Source organism: Phaenicophaeus curvirostris, chromosome 2 (genome assembly GCF_032191515.1).
Source record: "Phaenicophaeus curvirostris isolate KB17595 chromosome 2, BPBGC_Pcur_1.0, whole genome shotgun sequence".
NCBI lineage: Eukaryota > Metazoa > Chordata > Aves > Cuculiformes > Cuculidae > Phaenicophaeus > Phaenicophaeus curvirostris.
The window spans coordinates 94,106,991-94,117,520 of record NC_091393.1 but is presented as its reverse complement, the minus strand read 5'-3'; the positions used below and the strand labels follow the sequence as shown (position 1 = coordinate 94,117,520).

The window sequence follows — 10,530 nt, the reverse complement described above, 5'->3', positions numbered from 1 at the left end:
TAAAACTAAATGAATATGCATGAGAACAAATGTATAAAAAAGCTGTGGCAAGCGTGGTTTAGTGTGCGTGTTGGTAGGGCAGTAGCTCCCTACGCACCCAGCGCTGTATTACACAGCTCCCCATCCCCGGATAATAAAATACCTAGTTGCTGAATTGGCCTGCAGTGTAGTCATTTATAACACACAGACAGACACTGCCACCACTCCCCACCCCGTGAGGCCGCGGGCGGGGCTCCGCTCGCCTCCTCCCCGCGCCAGGAGCCGCCTCTCGCCCCCGTTCCGGCCCCGAGGCAGCCATGGGAGCGGCCCCGCCCCGCGGCATGGCCCTGGCCGAGCCCCTCAGGCGGCACCTGGGCTCCTTCAGCCGCACCGTCTTCACCGAAGGCCGCGGCACCGGCCCGCCGCCACCGCCCGGCCGCGCAGGTAAAGCCGCGCCAGCAGCAAAGATGGCGGCGGGGACTACGGGGAAGCTGCCCGGGGCCAAAATGGCGACGGGGGCTGCTGGGGCGGGGGAGCTGCCCGGCGTCAAGATGGCGGCGGGGGCTAGGGAGGAGCTGCCCGGGGTCAAGCGGCCGCTCCGCCAGCCGTCGGCAGCGATGAAGGTGGCGGCTCCAGGGCTCCACCGCTCGCTGCGGGCGAGAGGGCCGGGGCCGGCAGCCCGGTGGGGGCCGCGTCCCCAGAGGGGCGGTCTGGTTCGGCCGTGTCGGGTGGCGCTGTGGCGGCCTCGCCCCGCCCCGAGGCGGGTGAGGGGCGGGGGCTCCGCGCTCGCCCTCGCGGCGCCTGGAGCCGGTGTCCCCGGAGAGGCTGCTGCGCGTCCCGGGCGCCGCTTGTGCCCCAATACAGTGTTTCCAGTCTTTCTGGAGAAGGGCCGAGCGGTGGTTCCAGGTTCACCCCTCCAGGTCCCCGTGGGTGGCAAAGCCATAGTTCAATCTGTGTTTTCCCTTCAGTTTTAATTGTGCGAGAAACACTTATTCACTGGAGAAATATTGAAAAGGACAAAGTCTTCGAAGCAAAGGCAGTAACATTTTTATTTTACAATTCATGGCTGAATCACGGATGCCTGTCTGAAAAAGGCATCCCATCTCACAGAAGGACTGAGTAGATAGGCTAGTTTTAGATGTAAGTTATAGAATAACCAGGTTGGAAGAGACCCACCGGATCATCGAGTCCAACCATTCCTATCAAACACTAAACCATGCCCCTTAGCACCTCGTCCACCCGTGCCTTAAACACCTCCAGGGAAGGTGACTCAACCACCTCCCTGGGCAGCCTCTGCCAGTGCCCAATGACCCTTTCCATGAAAAATTTTTTCCTAATGTTCAGCCTAAACCTCCCCTGGCGGAGCTTGAGGCCATTCCCTCTTGTCCTGTCCCCTGTCACTTGGGAGAAGAGGCCAGCACCCTCCTCTCCACAACCTCCTTTCAGGTAGTTGTAGAGAGCAATGAGGTCTCCCCTCAGCCTCCTCTTCTCCAGGATAAACAACCCCAGCTCTCTCAGCTGCTCCTCATGAGGCCTGTTCTCCAGCCCCTTCACCAGCTTGGTTGCTCTTCTCTGGACTCGTTCCAGAGCCTCAACATCCTTCTTGTGGTGAGGGGCCCAGAACTGAACACAGGATTCGAGGAGCGGTCTCACCAGGGCCGAGTACAGAGGGAGAATAACCTCCCTGGACCTGCTGGTCACGCTGTTTCTGATACAAGCCAAGATGCCATTGGCCTTCTTGGCCACCTGGACACACTGCTGGCTCATGTTCAGTCGGCTGTCAGCCAACACCCCCAGGTCCCTCTCCTCCAGGCAGCTTTCTAGCCACTCTTCTCCTAGTCTGTAGCACTGCACAGGGTTGTTGTGCCCCAAGTGCAGGACCCGGCATTTGGCCTTGTTAAACCTCATGCTATTGGACTCAGCCCAGTGGTCCAGCCTGTTCAGATCCCTTTGCAGAGCCTCCCGACCCTCCAGCAGATCAACACTTCCACTCAGCTTAATGTCGTCAAGTCCTCAAGGAATGTTTATTTAGGTTATCCAGCTGTGTCTGGAGACTCCCTTCAGGTTATCTCCTGACTTAAACCAGCTACATCTTTCCAGTTAATTAAGCATATTAATAAGTTCTCACAGCCCTAAGACAGGTTATCTCTTGACCTAAGACATCTAGAAGACAACTAAGCATATCGATAAATTCTTGCAACTCTAAGAAGAGTGATTATTCTTTCGGGTTATTCATCCATGTCTGGAGATTGTCTGCATATTATCGCTTGATACAAGACAGATTTATATGACAAGATAATTAAACATACAAATCAGCTGCAGCAAAACTTATCAATTAATTTTCACAGTTGGGTATAGCGACACAAATCCTCCATGACCATAAATTGTCATAGCACCACTGATTCTTTCTCCCCATTCTCAAAGCAGTGATATCCACACAGAGCATCACAGCTCTGGTTTATAAGCCTTGTGCTGCTAAACAGCTCCCAAAGAGGCTGCATTTCAGTGAAGGGTGAAGGCTACATATGTAGGGTGGGTGTCTATAATTCAAAAATTAATCAGATTATTAACTTTGTTACATAATTATGGTTCATTTTTAAGCTGCTGTGCAGTTTTCCCTCTTCATGAGAGGAGAATGGAGTCCAGAGTGCATGGGGTTTTGGTCCTGCTTCTGTTCACTGTCCATGCCAACCATGTGTTTAAAGCAGCTTTGGGGCAGGGAAACAGCTCAAGACCTGCTCTGTGCCTCCGGCTACCTGCTACTTGCCTAATTGGCCTAGGAGCACAAGGAAAAGCAACCTGAGACACCAAACCAGCTCCTTTCAGTGTTTTTTTCCAGCTGATAGACACCTGCTTATTTGGTTTGAAGCAGCATCCAGTATCGTAGATCCTGTTTACTCAGGGATGGTGCTGTCAATAGTAGCTGTCCTGTTCCTCTGCACCACAGCAGCATGAGTGAAGAAGACCAAGCTCGAGTTAGGCAGCAAAAAACCTCAAGCTCACAATAGGCCACTGACATGCGGAATCAAGACTCCATAACTTATGAAATAGGTATGTTTATTCAGCGCTGAGACACACGGGAGAATTATTTCTCCAAAACAACGTGCGTACCCATCGAGGAAACTTGTCTTGGCTTTATACAGTAAACTGTTACATATTCCCAAAAATGCCTATACATATTCATAACCTTTCCCCGCTTCTTATTATAATGAGTTTGAGAAGAGTCTTCTTCCTGTTTTGTGCCTGTGCAGGGTTTTCTCAGGGATGGAGTCAGTTGTCTTAACTTCCTTTAGCTTCAATTGCGTCCATGTTCTCTGGATCCTTGCCATTTTTATCAGTGTTGTTTTCACTCTTTATCACAGGTCCAGATGACTTGTCCTGCTTATCAGAAATCTTCTAGCGACAGACCCCCTTCTTACATAAAGGCTTATAGAAATATGTTGCTTTAGCTAAACAACTGTCATCTTGTGTGTTCTTTAAGTGTGAGCAGCTTCTATTCTGCTATTCTTTAAGTGTCAGTTGCTTTAGCTAAATTATTACTATTCTGTTTACCCTTAAGTGTTAGTCCTTTCTTTGTGCTTATCTCGAGCTGCTAAACAATGGTTTTATCCTGTTCATCAATGGTTAATTCACCTAGCCCCATATCACCACCTTTCTCTTGATTCGAAGGACGGAGCTTTCAAACACCCTTGCGTTCTAGTGCTCCTCACAAAAGTGGGAGGCTAGGTGCAGCTGGGTAAGGATTCTGAGGTAATGACTCGATAACAACTGGATGGTCATTATTAAGCAGGTATTCTTTTATCTGCAGCGCTGGGCACCTGGGGTATTGCTCCTCCAAACACACCAAGCAAGAAAACGGCACGTCTTTGATATTACAGATCTATGCATATTCATTTCACCCAAAAATGTATTCATTTCATGAATGAAAATATTCATTCTTTTCCACACCTTGTTCACATGCACTGTTGGTCCTTTGGGTTGTCGTGAGAACCCCTCCTGTCAGTCCTAAGATGAAGGCTGAAAGTCTTCGTTGTTGGTAAACTTTTGACCTTATGAGGGGGGTGCAAGACCAAATTTGTGAAAACTAGTCAATGTGGCCTCTCTACTTCCTTGTCTTATCTTAGAGGATGCTCTGTTCTTTGCCACGGTCCTCTTTTAGATCGTATATCAGGATACAATATATACAAGTCTACACAATTGCCATTTATCACTCTTTATTTCTTCAAGTCAATTGTAATGATTGCTAACTGTTCCTCCGCTCTATCACCCATGAACCTGGCATGTGCCCCCTTTTCATAAATCAAAGTGAAAATAGCCATGGAAATAAAGAGTCTGTATACACAGAAAGACAGTATTTATTTCAACTGATTAAAATTATTCAGCTTGGAGTGGAGTTATCAAAAAGTTATCTTACTTCTCATTACTCATTTTCTTTGCATATTTACACTGTTAACATTAATTCTTCATCTAATTTATCAAACAACACTGAAATACTTTTCTGTACTCCAGAAATAGCTTCTGGGTTTAGTCCTTTCTTTGTCGTTTCCCATAATGAAAACTCCTGTGTGAATATCCAGCCTGCTGAAACCAATTGCAAATGTATCTGGAGATGATACAAGTGATCCTGGAGATCAGGATTTCAAAAATTAAGTTTACGCTCACGTATTTCAGTAAGTTGGCTCTAGCATCAAAGATTTGGCCATCTCAATACTATCTGGGTTTTCTTTGAATTTTAGCAGTCCCAGAAAATAAGCATTAGGTACAGAAAATAAGCATTAGGTATAGAAAAATTAATCGGCTAAACATGCATCCAAAACACAGTTTCAGAACTTGACCAGAACTTACAGATACCAATGCTATGTCAATGAAGACTTTACCATACCTAAAACATTGTCATCACAATTGAAATTAGAGCTCATCTTCTCTGTTTTTAAGTAATACGGCCATGAACCATTCAATTTTCATCCAGTACATATAGGGCATAAAACAGTTACTTCCAATTAGATGGTCATTTATTTTTAAAAGATAAAACAGTGTCTTAGGATAGTATGTTGATGCCCTCCAACGTCCTCCTGGTACTTAGGAGATTCATTCATTAGGACAGCTGGAACAATTTTAGGTATCTAGAGCTTTTCATTCGTTTGCAGATGTAAGAAAGTGTTGATGCTTAAAAATGTGGTTATTAAAATAAATGCATTGGTTATCTTACACCTTCTATTTCAGTATAGCAAATCCCTGCCCCTCACATCCTACCCTTAAGGCCTGTCCCAGTTCTGTTGCTAAATCCTCCTTCCTTCCCACCTACCACCAATAACTACCTTCCAGTAGCTACCATCGATACTGGCATAAAGACTTCTGGAACAGACTGTACCAGGCTGCTTGTGGCTGAACTGAAAACGGGGATGTCAGACTGAGTTGGAACAAAGACAGGTATGAGAGTGGTTGGAAGATACGGAAAGAGAAGGTAGTGTCAGAAGAGAGGTGGTTCTGAGGCTAGAAGCAAGGCAATGTGACTGTTCAGAATAGTTTTCAATCAAATATTAACATTTTGACAGATGGAGGCACGAGGCTGGAATACAAATCAGCAGGTCACAAGAAATACTTTCTAAACTCACTCAGGTAGTACCAGGTCATGATGTACCTCCAGACTTCATTTGGGAAAAACATGAGATGCTGTTGGTAGTTGAATTAAAGTGGATGCGATATCTGTTAACTCGAACATGGCAATAAAACTTCACCCATTAAAACTGGATAATTCCCTTAGAATGGCCCTTTAATTTTTTCATTACTTTAAGTCTAATCTCGTAGGTCTACAATTAAATACTAAATAAAAAATTTACTGCCTGCAAAGAGTTCAATAGTTGCTGTTTCTCTACATTACATAAATGCATTTTAATCTCTCCAGGCTTTAAAGGATAAGTTTTAGTTGTTAGCTCTTAAGAACCAGAAGCATTACTGACTTCTTGCAACATTACTTCCATCCATAAGTTTATTTAAAGATTGAAAATGAAGAGTGGGCAATTGAAACCTGCTTTCTAACACTAAGCCCCTACTTAGGAGAATCATCAAAAAGATAATGATAATCCAGTATGTATTCATTTAAACTTCGGCCGTTCTCTTATGATCAACAATGAAATAACCGCTAACTCTTTCTGTGATGTCAGTATACAGCACTGCTTGAGCTGATCGTATCAGTCAGAGATTGTGAAGTAAGCCATAAGCCACCAGGTAATCGATAATCTGACACTCAACACGAATATATGACTAGGTGATAAAAGTTCTGTATCCTGTAAACTGAAAGTTGCATTAGATTCCAGGGAATGGTGTAACTCAAGATAGGATAAAACTTTCCTCTGGATATATAAAAATATTTTTCTTCACATTTAGTTTGACTGGGTTGAGTGTTAATGCCCTGCTGCAAGGTAGGATGGAGCAGTATCTTTCAGATACATTTATGAAAGGGAAGTATGGAACAAACCAGGAGTGATAAAGACTTTTCTATCTACAGATAACGAAATACTTTCCAGTTTACCACTGCAGATGTCCCTCTACTTCAACGTTTATTTTTTCCCATTTTGGTGGCTCACCACAGTTGTCATGCTCCATCTGAAGGTGAGTCCTGTAGGAAAGCGATGTTTTCCAAATGTAAGATGTTTCTGATCAAACACCTCCTAGTACCGAGATAGAGCTCACTAGAGTTAGAGGTTATTAGGTTTATTTGGGAATTCCTTGAAACTGGAGGTTCAAGAGTATTTGAAAGCCAATACAATGCTACCAGCTTACAGTAGCATACAGAGTCTTCATTTCATCAAACAGCATGTTATGAAATAACACAACAGAAACTTTTACTCTTCTTCCCTCTAGTATCCAGTCTTGTCAGATTACTACAAGTTCATCCTGATCACAATCATGATCCTAGCCTCTCTAATAGAGGTCATTCGCCTCTGCTTGGGATACATGGGCAATCTGCAGGAGAAGGTATGTTATCACGTGTACATATTCACTTATGCAGGAGAGCTTTTTGGAGTTCTAACGTAAATAAAATGGTCTACCAGTTTTTCTAAGAGATTTAAGTTGAGGTGATGGTTGTTTCTCCTAAGTTAGACAGCATCTTCTACTCCCTTGAGATAGCTTCCACTTCCACTGTGCATTCCAAAATTTTCCTTCAGAAAATGTGTTGTCAGAAAAAAAAAAGTAAGTATGGTTAAAACGACAGTATATGGACATACAAAACCCACTCACTTTGCCATTTTACACTATGTACTGACTTTTGGAAAGTTAAAATAAGTGTTGATTTTTTAAATTTTTTTTTTCAAAGTTTCGGAGTTTTTTTGTCTCCAACTGCCAGTTAGTAAGTGATGTCTCCCTGTTATAGGTCCCTGAGCTGGCTGGGTTTTGGCTCCTGAGTCTCCTCCTGCAGTTGCCTATGATTCTTTTCTTGTTGTTTAATGAAGGTCTGAAAATTCAGCCATTGGAGCGAGCAGTCCATATTGTCTTTGTCCTCTTCCTCACCTTCCAAGTCATTGCAGCCTTTGTCACCCTGAAGAGAATGGTAAACAAACTAGCAACTCACTTCTACCTTAATGAATTTGACCAGCTGGAGGAATATCCTCTGCCTGATGTTTACAGCCTGGGTAAAGGAGAGAGAGCAATTTCCGAGGCTGGTAGGTTCACCCAAGTGCTGACTAGGGGTCGCACTCTGAAGCCCTGAGAAGGTAACAGAGGAGCCCTCATGTTGCCACAGCTCTGTTTCTGTTTTGTTGGACCATTTTTTAATCTCTTTGTTGTAGGAAGATGAGAGAGAGATCTTGTTTAAGAGCCAACATTAAACCTCAGAGACTGGAGCTCCTCTCAGAAAAAAAACCTAAGGCAATTGCATAATGGGCTTGAATGGACTACTTGTTGACTGTTACTGTGTAGAGCACCAACTAAGTAGGTTTGATGGGTTTTACAATTTACAAAGTCGTGTGACATTTTTATATTTTTTAAAGTCTTTTCCTCACTGTTTGCACAGAACTGTTTTGTTTACAATAAATCTTTTATACACATTATATACATTTGGTTTAGTTTATTTTTATTTATATTAGTTTTCTCTCTGTTCTTCCAGATGCGTTGCACATATTTAATGTCAGGTGCCTCAAACCCACCAGACTACACAAAAACAAAACAAACTCAAAACAAAGGCCCAAAAAGGACAATGATAAAACACTGTACAAAGACAACAGTTTCAGAGATGGTCTTCCATGTAATTCTACTAAGGAAATCCATAGTGCTAATAAACTGGGGATGGAATTTTAAAAGTATTCCTTCCTCAAATTTCCTACATTCATCTTCTTGGGGTTGGCTAGAGTTTTAACCATCAAGCTGTTTTAACAGGGTGGTGCAGTTTTCCCCAAAATGGATGATTCAATAAGTCAGCAGGAACAAAATTGAAGCCATTAAGAAAATTGGTCTATGTCACTAGAAGCCAGAACTGGTGTCTCACAAGCCAGGGCATATACCAGAATGCTGTCATTCGTGTTATTCATCTTAATGTCTAGACTATCTTCTGCAGTTTCAGTAATGGCTGAAAAGTTCACTACTTCTGTCAAGGAGGGCTGAAGATTGAAAGTAAAATTAAATTTTCCATCTGAATTCTTTGAGTCTTCAAGCAGGGAGTTATCAGTTTTGAGAGCTGGCACAAACATTCTGACTGCTCTAAGCAATGTAAAGATGAATCTAACGTGAAAGAGACACAGTATACTTGAAGCTGCCATGTATTTAAAATTCATAGAAATTCTAACAAAAAGAAAACATTAGCTTTGTGTGAAGTCCATTGAACACCATCTAGATAGTTTTGAACATAGGCTGTAGAAAAGCAGCTTTTTGCCACCCTAGCGTTTGTGCAGAGAACTGCAAAATACTTTTTATAATTTAGATAACTACCAATAGTTCTACTTTCACAAGCAAAGTCTTTGAATGGCAAAAGTCTATGTACAGATCTCAGTTATTTTATTTCTCCAGGTTCACTGTGAGGTAAGGCCATCAGCCAATTCTGAAGGAAATTTGTACCAACATACTTCCTTTAACTGAAGAAAAGAAATGAGGAAAGGGCATATTATCTTAAAATACTCTTTTTCTTGTTACTGATCAATTTGAAGATCTGAATTTTGTATTCAAGGGCATAGTTGCTGGATTTTTAATACCTGAACTCGCCATGTGTTCCTTGTCTAAAGTAGACTTTGTAAAAGCATTACTTTTTTTAATAGTAGTAGAATTTCTGAGAAGGGAAAATGAAATTTGGAAGAGGCTTCAATTATGTACCTTACTCAAGCAGATCTGATAATGCAGACATGAGGTAAGGCACAGATTTGATAAAAACCCGACATCTGATAAAAAAGGGGGTACAGCATTAACCTTTCTATACCAAGAAGTCACTATTCCAGATTGCTGAAAGAATTGCACACAGAAGAATGAGATCATACATTTCACTCACACATTAGACATAGTGTTAATCTTTAAATAGTTAATGAAGCAGGTAGAATTAGCCTAATTACACCATCTGATAAGATAGTCAATAGTAATATTTGATACCTGTGTGAGGCTGCAAAGATAATTTGTTTTGAAAAACATTGTTTCTACAGAAGTAAGGGCAGATGGCAGCAACTGAAGAGGGTTCTGTTCAGTGCTTCAAATAAAGCAAAGATAATAAAGAGGGCTTCTATACTAGGAGGCAAGCAAAGTAGTAGATAAGGGCCAGCTGGTAAGACCAAGAAGAATTAAACTATAACAGAATAAATAGGTTAAAGAAGTGTAACACTAAGGTAAAATTAGTATGTTGATGATTGATGCTACTGGAGGAGCCCCTAGGTTTGTGAAGTGGGTTTATTAAGAGGAAATAAGTGTCCTAAGTTATTAGCTTGAAATCTTATAGGGATTCAGAGGAAACACTGTTCCACCAAAGAAGCAGCTTAGGTAACACAGTTCCACATTCATTAAATGCAGCTTTTGAGCATCTTATAAAAAAAAGAAGAAACAAAACCCCAAAAAACCAAAACCAAACCAACAAACAAAAAAAACTCAAAACAAAACAAAAAAAAAACCCAAAAAACTCCACACTTTCTTCTTCAGATACTCTAAGGTTTGAAAGTAATAAAATTACAGTCCCTGGGAAAGCACATACTAGCCAAGTATACTAGCCAGTGAGTGCAACAGGGAAACCATAGAGAGAACTGGAACAAATCTGGCAGGCAACTGCAAGTGCAGCTACACTAAGACCTATGGCTTTCCCAGTTGAGTCTTAGCGACTTCCTTGAACATTCAATATTAGGAAAATAGTTCCTGCAGTTTATGAAAGGAGGTACTGTTGTTCTTTAAGGGATAGAAAAGACCCTTCTTTGTTCACACTGGTAGACCCACATTGTTCCCAAGTAAAAAATGCCAGCAGAAGATCTTGAACACCTATATTCTCAGTTTATTGAAACCCTGCCATAACACAAATTCAACAAGCAAGAAGAGCATCAGATACACCTTTTCTTAATCATTCATACTGCTAATGCTAGGGGTGATTTA

The 10,530-nt window shown here is 42.3% G+C and overlaps 1 protein-coding gene across 1 annotated transcript; it reads left to right on the top strand.

The window, feature by feature from the left end:
• The first annotated feature begins 243 nt into the window (after window positions 1–243).
• TMEM17 (transmembrane protein 17) lies at window positions 244–8,018 on the top strand. Its single transcript, XM_069851028.1, has 4 exons — window positions 244–423; window positions 6,488–6,591; window positions 6,844–6,957; window positions 7,355–8,018. The coding sequence occupies exons 1-4, from the start codon at window positions 297–299 to the stop codon at window positions 7,688–7,690; spliced, it is 681 nt and encodes a 226-aa protein (XP_069707129.1). The 5' UTR covers window positions 244–296; the 3' UTR covers window positions 7,691–8,018.
• The last annotated feature ends 2,512 nt before the right edge of the window (window positions 8,019–10,530 follow it).